This window comes from Lissotriton helveticus, chromosome 8, assembly GCF_964261635.1.
Source record: "Lissotriton helveticus chromosome 8, aLisHel1.1, whole genome shotgun sequence".
In the NCBI taxonomy this organism is placed as follows: Eukaryota; Metazoa; Chordata; class Amphibia; order Caudata; family Salamandridae; genus Lissotriton; species Lissotriton helveticus.
In genome coordinates this window covers 1,667,943,404-1,667,963,094 of record NC_136069.1, presented here as the reverse complement: position 1 = coordinate 1,667,963,094, position 19,691 = coordinate 1,667,943,404, and the positions used below count along the sequence as shown (strand labels likewise).

General features: G+C 46.1%; 1 protein-coding gene across 1 annotated transcript in view; it reads right to left on the bottom strand.

Moving 5' to 3' along the window:
- The window catches only part of LOC144774080 (transient receptor potential cation channel subfamily M member 2-like), a 358,014-nt gene that overhangs the window by 134,162 nt on the left and 204,161 nt on the right, over positions 1 to 19,691 (bottom strand). Inside the window, exon 7 of the mRNA XM_078659107.1 lies at positions 18,591 to 18,782. Coding sequence (XP_078515233.1) covers positions 18,591 to 18,782 — 192 coding nt within the window. The remainder of the gene's footprint in view (positions 1 to 18,590; positions 18,783 to 19,691) is intronic.

Genomic DNA, 19,691 nt, shown 5'->3' with positions numbered 1-19,691 from the left:
GATGTCTGCCCTACACTCTTGTCGTTCACAGGTTGCCGCCGCATTTCCCGACAATACTGAAGTCAAGCCACACGAGATCCTTCCCGGCACCCTGGTCCTCGTCCGCAATTTTGATCGTTCAAGTCCGCTGGAGCCTCGCTGGAAGGAACCGAAGTTAGTCCTCCTGACCACCCGTACTGCCGTCAAGTTGGAAGGCAGGAAGGGGTGGGTGCACCTGTCGCATGTCAAGAAATTTCACGGACTCCGACTAAAAACTGTTTCCAAGAACATTTCCAAGGATTGTCAAGATTTTAAAGACTGCCAAGATACTATTCTTAAGGACTGTCCCGCAAATGACATTGATACCAAGCCCTCCCTGTTAGAGAAAACTCCGCAGCAGGAGTATAAGTTGAAGCTCCGGTCTAGTAAAATAAGTCAGCCAGTTTAATTGTCTAAGTCCTCCCCTAGGTGAAACGGTTAGACAGGTATCTGACATGTATGAAATAGACCCCCATAGTGAGAGAGTTAGTCAAAACTCTATCCGATGTATCGTTTTTCTAAGTTTTATATTGTTTTTAAGCTTGATGATTACCTGCACGAGTTATGCATTTCATATATGTTTTCCAATTTCTCATGTAAATAAGTTTTCTAATGCTACAGTAGAGCACACGTTTAGTGATCTGCCTCCTCACGAACTATCCTATCGTCTTGCTATGCGCAACAATACCTTTATCCGTATGTTACATTATTCACACCAGACCAGCAATGCTACTAATTGTTGGGTGTGTGGTTGACTCCCCCCTTTCCAGACACCGAAGGGAGTTCTGCCACTGTTTCCTTATCCGTTCTCACATAATGGCTCATGTGGAGCCTGGTCCATGTTAACGTCATCCTCAAATGATATGTCCCTTCTGAACAGTACATGTTTTCCAGACAAGCAAGGTCTTCCCCACAGAACAGGGTTAGATCTAGAAAATGAAGTTTATAATTTGGGTAATTATTCTTCGAATTTCATGGTTCTGAATGTTCAGTCTGATCCTACTCCAGACTTACCTGCTATTTCAGTACTACCAGTCAAAGGCGAATTATGTGTCCGAAATAATGGTTCCGTACATGTAGGACATAGTGATTGTACTACTATTGTTAAGTATAGTGACAGTGGGAAATCTATTTTCAAAGCTTCACGTCATTCTTATTTTGTTTGTGGTCAGACCGCATATGTTCGTCTGCCCCTCGATTGGGATGGAACCTGTTACATTGCCTTCCTACTGCCACCAGTTTTCCTAGCCCCGTCCGATTATCACAGAAACACACATCTAGTACACATTAGACATAGAAGGGAGATCGAGTCCCCGATTGTCGATCAAACTGAAACTGCTCTAGAACAGTATACAGATTTCAATAAAGGATTCTTCTTCTTTATAGGACCTATCCAGAATAGTAAGTTAATCCGTAGGTTAACAAGGACTCTTGAAGCAGTAGTGAATGAGACTGCCTCTGCTCTAGGTAACTTAACCGAAGAGCAATCTGCTATGAGATTTGTCGTGCTCCAAAATCGTCTCGTTCTTGACGTCATACTGGCCGATAGAGGAGGAGCATGTAGAGTCATCGGATCTAGTTGCTGCATTTTCATTCCTAATAACGCGCCGTCTGTTTATTCAGCTATAACCAGACTTCATAAAATTGCCCATCAGTTACACCAGAATCATGGTCCGGTTGGTTCTGGAGTATAATTTCTGCCTGGGGATGGAAAGTATTGTCATTTCTAGGTATTGCAGTAGCGATCATATTCAGTTGCTGCCTCTGTATACAATGTGGCCCTGCGATTTGCGGCATTTGTGCTACCTCTTGTATTCCTAGTCCCAAGTCCCGTCCTAGATCCCGTTCCAAGAAATTTCGAGACGTGCAAATGATACTGTATGAAATGATAGATGGTATCATGAATATTGATGTTTCCTGATGGAAACGTAGTGACAAGGAGGGAATGTGGAAAAGTAAATTTTGCCATGTTCTGTGTCCCTACGTGTTCCCCATCTTATGCTATATGTGCATGATTAATATGCATATGTATTCCCCATGATCGATTAAAGACGCAATTACAGTTGTGTCCAACTCTAGTATGCCAGTTTCCAGTTCTCGTGAAAGCTACGAGTATTAGGCCTATGTAAAGTTATGTTGCCACGTTTCACAGTGTGCACGTTATTTCATTGTAAAATCCCCGTTTCTAGGCCTCAAAAGGGCCCGGACTCAGATTCAGCTCCAGTCTCCTGAACCCTCTCCAAGGAGCGATACAGCCCCCACCTGTATCCCTGACCCTTCACTTACTTCCTGCCTCACAGTGCCCGGCTCGGCCTGGCTCTGCCTGCTGGTCTGCCAAGAGTATGTTATGATTCTAGTTATCAGTCCAGCTCTCCTTCCCTGCATTCCTAAGCTACTGAATCGCATCAATAGTTTCAGTCATCGTCTAGCCTTTACGTCTCCATGTAAGAGAAATACTGTATTTATGGTCATTTAATATTCCTCAACACACACTACATGTAGAATAATGCATGCACCAGTCTTAGTGTCTGTTAGCCTTTACCCTGATAACTTTTGGATTCTATCAACATGTTCTCTAAACATCAGATACTAGATAGTGTTTAGGTACATGTCGCTCTGACTCTCCAGACTTTCGTCTCTCCTTCTAGCTCAGAAGTCATAGCCCCCAGCTTCTCCCTAGTAACACGTCATTGCCAGCTTGCGCGCACCACTAGGTTAGAGGTCCCGGCTCCTTCGGTAGCCCCCTCCATGTTTCCGCCCCATTTGTGACATATTCCGTTACGTTTACATCACATGTCTATGTATACGCCCTGTTCACGCCTCTTGTTACACCTACTTTCTGCCTTATCTTTCGCGACTGCTACAGGCCCTGCCCACTGCTACGCCTATTGTATTGAACCTCATGTATTTTGTTTAAGTATATATATGCTTGTGCACTGTTATTAAAAGTTACCATTCCTTTGTCCCTGCCCCGTGCAGCGCTGCCATCCTATTCCCGTGCAGGTTGTCCTGTTCCTGTCCTTTATGCTGTATTAAACCTGCATACTCCTACTACCTCGAATCTTGACTCTTATTTATTGAGCTATCTGTTATTGTATATCTAGTCAAAAATAGAGGTATTATTTATTTATTTACCACAGTACGCCAAGGGGCTGTACACCTGTGCACCTAACCGGCCCACCCCCGGAAGCTTTGCTTGGTCCAAGGTGGCGGCTACAACTATCGAACCCGAAAGCTTCCCGACAGAAGGACCAAGTCTGACCCGGCCCGGAAAGTTCACATAGGCGGAGGTCCTAAAGTGCATCAAGGTCATTAGAACCGATGGCGCCCCACGCCCTAACGGGATCCCGACCCAGGTCTTCAAAACTGCCTCAGCCTTCTTTGCATCCAGACTTACCCCTTTATTTAACCACTGTTTTGCCACCGCAATTCTGCCAACTTCTTGGAAAGGTTCAATCCATTTCCCTATTCACAAAAAGGGAGATCATACGAACCCGGCCAATTATAGGCTTTGAGCTCCCCTTGACATAGAAGCAAAGATATACGCCCGCCTTCTTCTAAGGGATCTGGAGGATTGGGTGGACAAGAACGGCATTCTCCCGCCCACACAGACCGGTTTTAGGGCTAACAGCTCCACCCTCGATAACATCATAGCCCTTTCCTACCTCGCGAAGAAGGCCAATATGAGGAATAAGCCGCCCCTGTTTTGCTGTTTCATAGATTACTCTACAGCCTTTGATCTTGTGAACAGAGATCGGCTTTGGGTAAAACTTGATTCCTGGGGGCTACCACAAGTCCTGCTAAAAGCCATAAAAGCACTCTACGAGGGGACGTGGGTCAAGGTGAAACTAAGTCCTACAATAACAACGGCAAGAATCAACACCAATTCTGGCCTTAAGCAGTGGTGCGTCCTGGCCCCCATGCTTTTTAAATTGTATACTGCGGACATGGGGACAGCCCTGAAAGATGCCAACTTAGCACCCTCAAGGTTGGGGAAGCTCATCTTGGGAACGCTCCAGTATGCTGACGACACGGTGGTCATGGATCACACCAGGGTGGGGCTCCAAAGAGCCTTAAGCAGTCTTGCCACATATAATAAGGCAAATGACCTACGGATCAACGTAAACAAGACTAAGATCGTTATCTTTGGCAAATACCCCCACAAAAAAAAAAGCATCATGGTCCCTGGGGGAGCACCGTATCGTAAGTGCCTCATTCTACAACTATCTGGGCACCTGGGTCTCTGAGAGTGCCACAGCAGTCAAACACCTGAAGGAGCTTAAACCAAAAACAGACAGAACCATGCGGTCGCTAAGACGCTTAAGTCATCGCTTGGCCAGTCCCTCAGCCGAACCAATGCTGACAGTGCTCAGGGCTAAACTGATCCACGCCATCTCGTACGGGCATATAGCCTACCCAGGCGCATTTGACAAAGTGGTCAATGCAGCCCAGACGAAAGCCTACAAGATGGTGTTACAGGCCCCCAGACATGCAAGGAACAATAGGCTAAGGCTAGAAATAGGCCTTAAGCAACCAGAGCTGGCACTACTGGGGGACCTGCTAAAATTCTATATTAGAGTATTGAAAGCGCCAGAACACACCCTAAAGCACTTCCTAAAAACAATCTTTGGTGAAGTGGGCTCCCCATGGCACTCCAAGGTGGAACTAGCCATTGATGCACTGAAAATCGAGAGAAGGAGCCTGCCCCTCCATGAGATTCCATTTTCAGCCTGGGCCCAAGCCGTTAAGCATCAAGTCCAGACCATCTCTTTCGGGCTTGACCTTGCATCCCTTCGGCACAAACCACTAACTCAGGCCCTGGACAAATCATAGATCTCTGGAAAACCCCAAATATACCTGCAAGACCCAGTATCCACCCACGCGAGAAAGAAAATTCTGTATTTTCGCCTCCTGGCCCTTAGGACCGCGGACTTTAACCCTAAATGGGCACGAACGGATGGCCCCATAGCCTGTCGTCTATGCAATTATCGCAGAGAATCCTGGCTACACCTGCTGTGTTGTTGCCCAAAGTTGGCCAACGACCGCCATCGTTTGCTGCGTCCGACCTTACGGAACTTAGGCTACAGAACCTGCAGAGAGGCCTCGGACTGGTGCCTCTCTGTTTCCACGACCTGTCTGATAGCCAGAGTTGGGAAATTCATACATCTGGTAAAAATGGCTCTCGACTCCCACTTAACGGCCACTAATCCTAAGGGTTCCGATATTGGGGTCTGCACGCTACCGGTGGCCCCAATGATGCTAGCTCACAGCTAATTTAGTGGGTGCCTGTCAAGCAACTGGAATTCATCTGCCCCAGTCATCTAATCTTGGTTGGTCTAAGGGCCCAACGAGGAACCCACCTATCGTCAACCGGCTTTGGTGTATGAATTGATTCTACTGAACTTCTATGCGCCTCTTTTCATCTATGGTGGAACAATGGAGTGACCATACTCTCCTCCTTCTAAAAGAACTCTGCTCTGGACAATTAAGCAGTATCAATTGTCACTATTTTAACTCAAAGGGATATCTAATTTTATGTGTGGATGGGGCACGTCGGGGGGCGGGGGGATGTTCATTAAGTTTTTATACTGTAAAGATTTTAAGTAATCGTGCAGTCCATCAATAAAGGAACATAAAAACAAAAACACTCATAGTTAAGGACGTGGGGAGACCAGGGAAGAGATGCCTTAGGTCCATGGCCCATCTGTAGCCAGCTTGGCGCCAGCCGAGAGGGAGGGGAAGCTGGTCCCAGAACCAGTTTGGGGTTGTTGAAGTGGAGATGGCTGCTCATCATTTCCCTAAACATGGGTGCTGCCATATTGTATTTGGCCCAGAATAGTTCATGGATCAGTAGTTTGCAGTAAGGCAAACAGGATGTGCTGCACAAGAGGGAAGGGTCGCTGCTGGGAACTTTTTCTCATTGGTTAGAGAGTGTCAGGAGTGACCTCCCACCCACTGCCTAGGGAATCCTACAAAAGTGGCACATCACCCCACATCCCCCCACAGCTCATAAGTGGACCAAAGAAAGAATATAACATGTCTGTGACCTGTGTGGAGACCTGAGAGGCTGGACCTCCCCTTACTTCTAGAAAGGTATGAGAAATGGACTCCAAGGGTCAGTTGGGTGACCCCCTCTGTGGCAATAGGGACACATCAAGATGCAAGAGGCCTTTTTCCTAGAGTGCTTAGCAGACCAGTAGCAACTGGACATATACTGAACTCTGTTGGTAGCCTCTGGTGGAATGAGCCAAGGCCCTTAAGTGCTGTCCCTGTGTTCTGGGGAGCCTTAGAAGAGACCAAGAAGAACTGCTGCAGAAAGTCTGAAAAGTTGGGACTTAGACATTTTTTGGACTTCTAAGACCTGCTGAACTTCAATAGAACCTCACAGCAAAGGTGTCCAATTTTGAGAGGAATTCATCAGATATAGCCTCAGACTTGTCCCACTGGAGGATTTTGAGCTCCATAAAAAGACTGAGTCCAAAGACAGAAATCTTGACTGAGCCAAGTTGCAAAAAGTATCTGACCAACAAGAGGACTCGGCGTACACAAAATTAGAATCTTCTCATCTTGAGCATTTGCTGTAAAAAGCAACAGCTTCACCAAATTCTTATCAAACAGCTATCTGGCTGTGAGAGGGTTTTGCTGAGTACTGCCCCACGAGAGGAGTCCGACTTCCATGTCAGCGCTTCAGAGACTAAGTCAGAAGGTAAAATATTTGACAGGCATGACCCAACTTGTGTATCCGACCTTTGCTTCATTGTAGTAGGCCTGAAAACGTGCCTAGATCTGTCAACCATATACAGGGACTTCTGATAGACAGTTTATTTTTTTTCTTGGTGCTTTATGCCCTAACACGTTTATAAAATCATGTCTCTTTTTCAGCTTATTGGATTTTATTCATTTATGGGTCAGTTTTTTTATTAAAGTTTCTCTATATTTATAAATTGCTTGCATAATTTTTAATTTGTTGTGTTTTGACGTTTTAATTGTTTTGGTACTACTATATATTTGACACACTTTTCCTTACATCAAGTCTATCTGGTCTGTGCCATAGCTACCGGGGTTGAGCCTTGGTTTCTTCAATGAACTTCTCGTTGGACCTCAGAAGATGTTGGTCTTACTACGTGGAAAGGCCTCATCTTCTCTCCACCTAACAACTAATTTTCTTACATTAAAGTAACTAGTATGTCCCAATGTTCACCAAGTAAGTGTAACAGTGACATAAAAGTAAGTTAGCTAAACTTAAAATATCACATCAAGAATATAAAGAGGCAGGGTCCATTTCAAGTGACATGCTCTCACTTTGATAAGTTTGAAAGGAAGTATTTTAAGACTGATGTCAAATTGAATATAGGACATTTGCTTTTATACGTAATCCTGAAGAGAGCAGATTGTGCAAAGATAACATCAGAATCTTCCTCATGGATAGACCACCTACCATCCCTTAATGATAAATTTGGAATAATCTTGTGACAGTCCAGTTCTGTCAACAATCCACGTAAAATGTTGGTGCTTCCTCATATAAGCCAAGTTGTGGTCCATGTGCTGGGATTTCCGGGGCTTGAATAATACTACTCTAGAGAATATTGTTGTCTTTGGTTGTGTTACCAGTACTCTATGAGCCATTTCAATCTCAAATTCTCTGTCAAACATGAGACCCAATATGCAGAGCATCCAAGACTCGAGGACCTCCACACATGTACTTTTTGCAGAACCTTCTGGTAGACCAAAAATTCTTAAGTTATCTTTGGTTTTGCTATCCTCCAAATTGGTCATCTCCCTTTCTAGAAGACTGACTTTAATTGAAATGTTTCATGATTCTTTTTGGAGTTTAAACTTTTCTTCCTCTTTGCTCCTTGACTCAGCCTTCCCGACTCTCCCAATGAGTTCTTGGACGTGTTTCCTTTTCCTGTTGATATCTGATTGCATCAAGTCTGTGGTTATTTTTGTGCCCTGAGTCAGGAGGTGGCTAGCTGTCCATCCATGGAGAATCAGATCTATAAAGGATACAGTGTCTGATCCCCCTTTCAAAGGTGATTCTGTAAATTGTGGATAAGATTTGATCTGCTTACACTTTTTAAAAATGTATTTTGGGTCTTTTTCTTTAGGATGCACTGTCACTGGTAAGGGATCAGAGAGAAAATCAGATTCTTCTTTTAGACTCAATTTAGATAATGTCCATATAATATCCCACATGGAATCTGCTTTCTTTCGTGAGGGATAAATCTGTCAGGTGTAGCGTTACGTAGTGACTTTAAGATGTTTCAGAGAAAAAGAACCAATTGGTTGCTGAGTTATCCACCACACTTTGCTGCTCTTCATATTCACTATGATAAATAATTTCTATATCTCAGTGTTGATCTACGTTCTTATTTCCCCTTTAAGATTGGGCTTATCTGTGGCAAAAAGGTTGTACCATTTTGGTATTCATTGTTAATTTCCAGTTCTCTCCAGTACCAGATAAATTACACTAAGTATGGGGGTCCCTTCCAAATGTAATCATCATTAACAATCACTATTTTCCATTGTATGGACTATGATCAAAGCAATGTTTGATCTGCCAACTTTGGGTTTTCTCGCCACATAGTGGCACAGAAGGGCGCCATGTTGGGGGCCATAGTTACAGCGCAGTTCTTCCAGAAGCCCACTTCCTGTTTAAGTATTGGGATTCTCCTTGTATTTATTTTGTTTCTCTCCAGCATCGTCTTCTCTCCAAGGACTGCCAGTCTTGGATTTGATCTTCTTGTCAAAGATGTAAGAAAACTCCAAAATGTGCCGGGCGTATCACAGACATTTGCTAAAAAGCAGCTATTGTCCCCGGGAACCGGCCACAGCCCCAAACATGCTTTGTTAAGCGTATCTATCAATCCACCTTTAGATAATTTTATCCATTTGTCCAAGCTTTGTCGTTAGAAATTGAGCCATGCTGACAAAGTACTGGTCCGAAAATGGTACAGATTGTGTGAGGCCGAAGGGTTCTTTCTCAGGGTCCGTGCCTCACAGAGGACTATGCCACCCGCCATTATTTGCCCACATCTTGGCTCAAATTGACACTTTATGGCACCATTATTGCTATGTGCCACTGTGGGAACTCATGTACAGACAGTGCACAATGCTGCAAAAGTCACATAATTAAAAGTGACAGCTCAACAGTAACTGAGAGGTCACCATTGCTACACCAGGCTGAAGCAAAAGACGAGACAAGAATGAACTCACTCTCAGATCAATTCTCGGATAGTTAGTTAGAGAACAAACTGATGCCTATGCCTGAGCCTCTGAAGAATCATTTCTACACATATTATAGACCTTGTAACAACCTCGTCGCCTCTCATACAGGAGCCTTTTTGGGAAATAATCCTAACTCCCCATAGGCCACTCTGCTCCCCTTTGTGCGATATATGTCTGTAGGAATTGGGCTCTTTATAATATATATCAAAATGAGACATATTGTGTAAAGAGTCCAGGGGTTTCCTTATGAGTGGACAGGGGGCTTGCTGTGGACATCCTAAGGTGCTCTGGTACAGGGTAGTGTGGTTGAGCCGCCTTAGACTTATAACAGAGGAGTGCAAGATGTCTCAAAATACACACAATGGTCAATAAATGAGACACACCACTCAAGATGGAAATCCACACCAATTTATAAAAATAACAGGTATCTTTATATATGTTTAGGCATCAGAAGGAAATTGTTCAGGTGTGTACATTCATTTCAGTTAAAAAAGTCCACACAGTGCAATTCTAGAGGCTGTAATGTTAACCTATGAGAGGAAAATCATTTGCGGTTTACCAGTTCTTGTCTGTGACTTATGGGACTATTCTCCAGGAGTTAAGGTTAGTAGTGGGCAAGGTCCAAGGCAGCACCAGCAGAACACCACCAGCGGCTCTAGGGCAGCCGGGTTCAGAGGTGCCAAACAGCTTTGGGTGCCAAATGTTATCCTACGGAGAACAGCCGCTGCAGAAAGAGGCTGGTGGAGGGGACTGAGAGAACAGTCCAGTGAAACCAATGAGTGGCTTCAGTTCTTGCGATGTTAGGGGATGTGGGGACACCTTTGATCCTCTTCTCTTTGGGACGGGGCGTACGGGTGCAGAGGGTCTTTGGGGTGTCGGGTCGCTCCATCTGCTTACACTCGCGGTTGAGGGGGCCTGCCCACAGAGGATGCAGGCAACGTCGGGATTTCAGGAGGTGTCACTCCTCAGTTGAATTGGTACCTTGAGGGCCTGTGGACCAAGCTGACACCTTTGGCCCACTTCAACACAGGCTGAGGGGCTCTGATACAGTGGTGTTTGGCGGTATCAGATTTTGGCGGGGTCCGACTCCTCTTGGTCCTTCTTTTGCTGTCTGCAGGATGCACGGGACAGTTCCGCTGTCCCTCAGGAGGTCTTGGTTCCTGGGCGAAGGCTGGAAGGTCTCCTTGGTTTTGGGAACTCAGCAGCTGCAGGACATTTTGACTTTTCATGCAATAGGCTAAGTTAGAAGGCAGGCCGGCAGGGTTGGCACCAAGTCAGTTGCTGGGTCTTCTGTTCTTGCTGACCGACGCTTCTCGTCCGTCTTCTTTCTTCAGGTCATCAGGATCTCTCCTTCTGGTGCCAGGGGCTCCCTAAATGCTCAATTTAGGGGAGGGGAGGGTAGTAGCCAATTTGCTATTGACCCGTTGGGGCACTACGCGCCCTATATCACCACTTCCTCCTGGAAGTGGACATAACCCGGGTCCCAGAATTCCTGAGTATGCCAACACAAATATGGTTACTTCTGAAAAGTCTTGTCCACCTCAGTTTAGCCCACCTTAGCGGTGGTACTAGCCTGGGAGTGGCATGCTTATCTGATTAGCTAATTTACCACCTGTCCAGATGCCAAGGGGGTTGGCTTCCTCTATTGAAAGGGGAGCCAGATTTGAATTCCAAAGACGGCAGCTCTTTGAAGCTTTCTGGCCTAGAAAGGATAATCTCCAGGTCATCCTGAGTAAGGGGGCGTGACACCCTCTTCCTGGATAGACAAAAGGCTCTCACTCTAGGAGGCCAGAACAGTGTCTCGGGTGTCAGGCTGGCAGAAACCAGTCGGGGAGCACACCACAGACTGGTGGATTTTCATAGGGTACCTCTAAGGTGCCCTCTGGATGAATGTATTGGTGAATCCAACACTAGAATCAGTGTGTATTGGTGAATCCAACACTAGAATCAGTGTGGATTTACCAATTCGAGATATTTGATACAAAACATCCCTATTTTCAGTGAAGCCATCATGTAGCTGTGGAACTCGTTTTCACCAGTGCCCAGCACATCTTTTAAGATGGCTTCCCTGATCACATGCACCAGCAGTAACAGGACTGACCAGCACAGGGGCATATCTGCTCATGCAGGTATGGCATCACATGTAATATGCAAAAAACACAGTTGATGGACAGAATGTAGAACAATGTCATACATTCACCCCAGTACAAGGATCTGGGCCTAAATCCATCGTTTGTTTGCACTCCACACCACCCTGGATTAGACACTGGCTATATGCAAATCAGCTCTGACCCTGTGCCTCATGGGAACAGTCCAGTCCGAACTACCAAGCCATGTCTTTCCCAGACCGGAATCAAGCATCCAAGGACCGGTTTCTGGCTATCAGCCTTCATCAGCCTGGATAGCATGACTCCAGTGGAGTGGAGAGCCTGGGACTCACGTCTGAGCATCCCCAGCCCCACTCGGGGTGAAATTGCAAAAAACACAGTTGATGGACAGAATGTAGAACAATGTCATACATTCACCCCAGTACAAGGATCTGGGCCTAAATCCATCGTTTTTTTGCACTCCACACCACCCTGGATTAGACACTGGCTATATGCAAATCAGCTCTGACCCTGTGCCTCATGGGAACAGTCCAGTCCGAACTACCAAGCCATGTCTTTCCCAGACCGGAATCAAGCATCCAAGGACCGGTTTCTGGCTATCAGCCTTCATCAGCCTGGATAGCATGACTCCAGTGGTGTGGAGAGCCTGGGACTCACGTCTGAGCATCTCCAGCCCCACTCGGGGTGAAATTGCAAAAAACACAGTTGATGGACAGAATGTAGAACAATGTCATACATTCACCCCAGTACAAGGATCTGGTCCTAAATCCATCGTTTTTTTTGCACTCCACACCACCCTGGATTAGACACTGGCTATATGCAAATCAGCTCTGACCCTGTGCCTCATGGGAACAGTCCAGTCCGAACTACCAAGCCATGTCTTTCCCAGACCGGAATCAAGCATCCAAGGACCGGTTTCTGGCTATCAGCCTTCATCAGCCTGGATAGCATGACTCCAGTGGTGTGGAGAGCCTGGGACTCACGTCTGAGCATCCCCAGCCCCACTCGGGGTGAAATTGCAAAAAACACAGTTGATGGACAGAATGTAGAACAATGTCATACATTCACCCCAGTACAAGGATCTGGGCCTAAATCCATCGTTTTGTTTTGCACTCCACACCACCCTGGATTAGACACTGGCTATATGCAAATCAGCTCTGACCCTGTGCCTCATGGGAACAGTCCAGTCCGAACTACCAAGCCATGTCTTTCCCAGACCGGAATCAAGCATCCAAGGACCGGTTTCTGGCTATCAGCCTTCATCAGCCTGGATAGCATGACTCCAGTGGTGTGGAGAGCCTGGGACTCACGTCTGAGCATCCCCAGCCCCACTCGGGGTGAAATTGCAAAAAACACAGTTGATGGACAGAATGTAGAACAATGTCATACATTCACCCCAGTACAAGGATCTGGGCCTAAATCCATTGTTTTTTGTACTCCACACCACCCTGGATTAGACACTGGCTATATGCAAATCAGCTCTGACCCTGTGCCTCATGGGAACAGTCCAGTCCGAACTACCAAGCCATGTCTTTCCCAGACCGGAATCAAGCATCCAAGGACCGGTTTCTGGCTATCAGCCTTTATCAGCCTGGATAGCATGACTCCATTGGTGTGGAGAGCCTGGGACTCACGTCTGAGCATCCCCAGCCCCACTCGGGGTGAAATTTCAAAAAACACAGTTGATGGACAGAATGTAGAACAATGTCATACATTCACCCCAGTACAAGGATCTGGGCCTAAATCCATCGTTTTTTTGCACTCCACACCACCCTGGATTAGACACTGGCTATATGCAAATCAGCTCTGACCCTGTGCCTCATGGGAACAGTCCAGTCCGAACTACCAAGCCATGTCTTTCCCAGACCGGAATCAAGCATCCAAGGACCGGTTTCTGGCTATCAGCCTTCATCAGCCTGGATAGCATGACTCCATTGGTGTGGAGAGCCTGGGACTCACGTCTGAGCATCCCCAGCCCCACTCGGGGTGAAATTGCAAAAAACACAGTTGATGGACAGAATGTAGAACAATGTCACACATTCACCCCAGTACAAGGATGTGGGCCTAAATCCATCGTTTTTTTGCACTCCACACCACCCTGGATTAGACACTGGCTATATGCAAATCAGCTCTGACCCTGTGCCTCATGGGAACAGTCCAGTCCGAACTACCAAGCCATGTCTTTCCCAGACCGGAATCAAGCATCCAAGGACCGGTTTCTGGCTATCAGCCTTCATCAGCCTGGATAGCATGACTCCAGTGGTGTGGAGAGCCTGGGACTCATGTCTGAGCATCCCCAGCCCCACTCGGGGTGAAATTGCAAAAAACACAGTTGAGGGACAGAATGTAGAACAATGTCATACATTCACCCCAGTACAAGAATCTGGGCCTAAATCCATCGTTTTTTTGCACTCCACACCACCCTAGATTAGACACTGGCTATATGCAAATCAGCTCTGACCCTGTGCCTCATGGGAACAGTCCAGTCCGAACTACCAAGCCATGTCTTTCCCAGACCGGAATCAAGCATCCAAGGACCGGTTTCTGGCTATCAGCCTTCATCAGCCTGGATAGCATGACTCCAGTGGTGTGGAGAGCCTGGGACTCACGTCTGAGCATCCCCAGCCCCACTCGGGGTGAAATTGCAAAAAACACAGTTGATGGACAGAATGTAGAACAATGTCATACATTCACCCCAGTACAAGGATCTGGGCCTAAATCCATCGTTTTTTTGCACTCCACACCACCCTGGATTAGACACTGGCTATATGCAAATCAGCTCTGACCCTGTGCCTCATGGGAACAGTCTAGTCCGAACTACCAAGCCATGTCTTTCCCAGACCGGAATCAAGCATCCAAGGACCGGTTTCTGGCTATCAGCCTTCATCAGCCTGGATAGCATGACTCCAGTGGTGTGGAGAGCCTGGGACTCACGTCTGAGCATCCCCAGCCCCACTCGGGGTGAAATTGCAAAAAACACAGTTGATGGACAGAATGTAGAACAATGTCATACATTCACCCCAGTACAAGGATCTGGGCCTAAATCCATCGTTTATTTGCACTCCACACCACCCTGGATTAGACACTGGCTATATGCAAATCAGCTCTGACCCTGTGCCTCATGGGAACAGTCCAGTCCGAACTACCAAGCCATGTCTTTCCCAGACCGGAATCAAGCATCCAAGGACCGGTTTCTGGCTATCAGCCTTCATCAGCCTGGATAGCATGACTCCAGTGGTGTGGAGAGCCTGGGACTCACGTCTGAGCATCCCCAGCCCCACTCGGGGTGAAATTGCAAAAAACACAGTTGAGGGACAGAATGTAGAACAATGTCATACATTCACCCCAGTACAAGGATCTGGGCCTAAATCCATCGTTTATTTGCACTCCACACCACCCTGGATTAGACACTGGCTATATGCAAATCAGCTCTGACCCTGTGCCTCATGGGAACAGTCCAGTCCGAACTACCAAGCCATGTCTTTCCCAGACCGGAATCAAGCATCCAAGGACCGGTTTCTGGCTATCAGCCTTCATCAGCCTGGATAGCATGACTCCAGTGGTGTGGAGAGCCTGGGACTCACGTCTGAGCATCCCCAGCCCCACTCGGGGTGAAATTGCAAAAAACACAGTTGATGGACAGAATGTAGAACAATGTCATACATTCACCCCAGTACAAGGATCTGGGTCTAAATCCATCGTTTTTTTTTGCACTCCACACCACCCTGGATTAGACACTGGCTATATGCAAATCAGCTCTGACCCTGTGCCTCATGGGAACAGTCCAGTCCGAACTACCAAGCCATGTCTTTCCCAGACCGGAATCAAGCATCCAAGGACCGGTTTCTGGCTATCAGCCTTCATCAGCCTGGATAGCATGACTCCAGTGGTGTGGAGAGCCTGGGACTCACGTCTGAGCATCCCCAGCCCCACTCGGGGTGAAATTGCAAAAAACACAGTTGATGGACAGAATGTAGAACAATGTCATACATTCACCCCAGTACAAGGATCTGGGCCTAAATCCATCGGTTTTTTATGCACTCCACACCACCCTGGATTAGACACTGGCTATATGCAAATCAGCTCTGACCCTGTGCCTCATGGGAACAGTCCAGTCCGAACTACCAAGCCATGTCTTTCCCAGACCGGAATCAAGCATCCAAGGACCGGTTTCTGGCTATCAGCCTTCATCAGCCTGGATAGCATGACTCCAGTGGTGTGGAGAGCCTGGGACTCACGTCTGAGCATCCCTAGCCCCACTCGGGGTGAAATTGCAAAAAACACAGTTGATGGACAGAATGTAGAACAATGTCATACATTCACCCCAGTACAAGGATCTGGGCCTAAATCCATCGTTTTTTTGCACTCCACACCACCCTGGATTAGACACTGGCTATATGCAAATCAGCTCTGACCCTGTGCCTCATGGGAACAGTCCAGTCCGAACTACCAAGCCATGTCTTTCCCAGACCGGAATCAAGCATCCAAGGACCGGTTTCTGGCTATCAGCCTTCATCAGCCTGGATAGCATGACCCCAGTGGTGTGGAGAGCCTGGGACTCACGTCTGAGCATCCCCAGCCCCACTCGGGGTGAAATTGCAAAAAACACAGTTGATGGACAGAATGTAGAACAATGTCATACATTCACCCCAGTACAAGGATCTGGGCCTAAATCCATCGTTTTTTTGCACTCCACACCACCCTGGATTAGACACTGGCTATATGCAAATCAGCTCTGACCCTGTGCCTCATGGGAACAGTCCAGTCCGAACTACCAAGCCATGTCTTTCCCAGACCGGAATCAAGCATCCAAGGACCGGTTTCTGGCTATCAGCCTTCATCAGCCTGGATAGCATGACTCCAGTGGTGTGAAGAGCCTGGGACTCACGTCTGAGCATCCCCAGCCCCACTTGGGGTGAAATTGCAAAAAACACAGTTGATGGACAGAATGTAGAACAATGTCATACATTCACCCCAGTACAAGGATCTGGGCCTAAATCCATCGTTTTTTTGCACTCCACACCACCCTGGATTAGACACTGGCTATATGCAAATCAGCTCTGACCCTGTGCCTCATGGGAACAGTCCAGTCCGAACTACCAAGCCATGTCTTTCCCAGACCAGAATCAAGCATCCAAGGACCGGTTTCTGGCTATCAGCCTTCATCAGCCTGGATAGCATGACTCCAGTGGTGTGGAGAGCCTGGGACTCACGTCTGAGCATCCCCAGCCCCACTCGGGGTGAAATTGCAAAAAACATAGTTGATGGACAGAATGTAGAACAATGTCATACATTCACCCCAATACAAGGATGTGGGCCTAAATCCATCGGTTTTTTGCACTCCACACCACCCTGGATTAGACACTGGCTATATGCAAATCAGCTCTGACCCTGTGCCTCATGGGAACAGTCCAGTCCGAACTACCAAGCCATGTCTTTCCCAGACCGGAATCAAGCATGCAAGGACCGGTTTCTGGCTATCAGCCTTCATCAGCCTGGATAGCATGACTCCAGTGGTGTGGAGAGCCTGGGACTCACGTCTGAGCATCTCCAGCCCCACTCGGGGTGAAATTGCAAAAAACACAGTTGATGGATAGTTTTTTGCAATCACATGTAATATGACGCACTCTGTCTTATGGCTGCTAGGCCTGCTGTATAGGCGACTTACAAATATCACATGCAGTGTTAGGGGACATGGCACACAGGGATGTGTGACATGTAATATTTTCATTCTTGTCTCCACCAGTACATGTAGCTTTCAATGGCAGTTTTCAACAATGTCTGAGTCGGTTAAAAGACAATTGCATTACTAATCACTAATGTAATAATAATATTAACCTTTTCACAAATAGTGCCTGAAGGAGTCATTTTGATGTTACTAGGCACTGCAAAGAAAAGGTGTTACTCTTACCTATCTTAATGATACTCAATATGTAGACCTTGGAAGAATGAAAAGCTGAATTGACCTTGAGAGAAATCAATTTGCAACCGTAGGTCAAACACAGATGTCACAGGTAAAAGCATATATCACTGAGCTCTTGTTAAATACAAAAAGCTGCAACAAGTTTGCCTTCTGTACAATATACTGGCACAGAAATCAGGATTGCAATACATTAACTTTCATAAAAAGATACCTCATGACATATGAACCATAAGCTGTAGCAATTGCATGCACACTAACTGGCACATGCATCAACGTAGGGTTTTGCGATTCCTAAATAGCGATTTTTAAGGAATAGCTATTTAGGAATAGCAAAAGCCTATGCATGTACCAATCGCTATAAAAATAGCGATTCCTAAACATTCCCTAAATGCTACTCGCAAATTGCTAGTCGCAATTAAGGAATGCTGTCCCATTCATTCCTACGGGCCAATAGGCCCATAGGAATGAATTAGAGATTGCATGAGCAATTTGCGAGTACCAGTAGGTACTCGCAAATTGCTCATGCATTTTCAAGGGTGCAAGGGTGTCAAAATGATACCCTGTTGCACCCCTGAAATTGAACTCTGCACATATGTTGCACACACACATGCCCCAAGGGCATGTGTGTGAGCAACACGAAACTTTGAAAAATGCACAAAAGTGTATTTTTCAAAGTTTTTGCAAATTACCACGAAGTTCAACTTCATGGTAATTTGCTACTCCTATTAGCGAAATCGCTAATTTTTTAACTTTCATGGATTGCATTTAAGGAATCTCAATTTGGAATTCGTTAACTGCACTCGCAATTTAAGGAATCGCAATTTAGAGTTTTCTTAAATTGCGATTTTTGCATTTGGGATGATGCATCCCAAATGCAAAAATACCGGTGGCAAAGGGGCGGATTCTTAGAATCTGCCCGTTTGCGACCGGTTTTTGGTTTGATGCATGGGGCCCAGAGTGTTCTGTGTCTCTGTACAACCTACCTATTTCGATGATCTGCACCACTGCAAGCTTAGGGGATATAAGACATAATACTACGCTGTTTACATGCCAAGGGGACACAATAACCTGACTGATTGACTTTGTCAGTGCTTGTTGTTTTTCTCAGGAATTGGTAATTGACCTCGGTTCAACAAACCCTTTCTTGGAGAGCCACAGTGAAACACCTGATTTTGTTCTTCAGAAGCAAGTGCCCAGATACAATCAGGTACCCTACAGTAGAAGCCTAACTCAACACTGGGTACTGTATCCTGTTCCAGAACACTACTCCAAAAGCAAGCACACCACAAGAACCTCCATTCCAGCACCCTCACCTTCCTGGTCCACTCAACAATGATCTCCTCTGTGAAATGCTCCTCAAAGAGCCCGCTGATTGTGTCCTTCACGAGGGTTGTGGTGATGTCTGTGCTCTTCAGGTTGGCCACGCGGGCAATGGCATCAGCAACACGCCCGGAGCCCTCCACCACCACACAAGGGGTGTTGTTGTTCATGGATTGATGGATAGTCTAAAACCAGGAGGACATGCATTATTGACATATGTTAATTCCACTCCAGTGCAATCATTGTTATTGATAACAGAAATATCTTGTGACTTCCTAACATAAAAGTATCAATATCCAGACAGAAAATGCATTTACCTCCAACCCCAGGATTTCCAATATTTCTGCATCCAGAGTTATGTTGAACCATAAAACAGATGGTAAACAGCACCAAAAAATCATGAGTGCGGTTTTTAGCATTTTTCATGAAAACTCATAATTGTATTAACACAAAGCGAATTACACATACATGAATTAAAGATATTCTAGTGAAATGTGTGTATTTTAACATTAAAATATAGGCTTCAATTTCAAATGGTTGCTGCTTTCTGCAGCCATCTTTCCCTGCACACAGTCAGCTATCATGCACTCAACACACAATAGTTATTTTGTAACCTATGTTTTCAAATACAATGTCATTCTTTCATGTACAACATGATGCTTTGTTCTCAAGCTTCGTTGTCATGCTGTGTTAGCAGAGTGAATGTTTTCCCAAGGTCTCCCCTGTTGGGACCATAATGTCACTCTCATGAGAACTTAACCTTGATTTTCAACAACATTTGAACTATCTGCAGATGAGTCTCAGAAGCACTGAGGATGGGAACTGCATTATATGAATCTGTGGGATAGAGCTGACAAATATGATCTTAAACTGCATTGGTCTTTCTTTACCATGACTGGATGGGATTTCAAGACCTTTGGGCATTCACACCATTTGTATGAATCACATTGTATTTCACCCAATAATATGAACCTTTTCCAGAGGAGGTTGGGCTCACTCTCCCCTGATCTTTGGAGGGAACGTTCTGTTGGTCTGACCTCTGATTTATAACTCATTCATTTCCTGAGGGTGATCTATGCTGGATTCTTTCCATG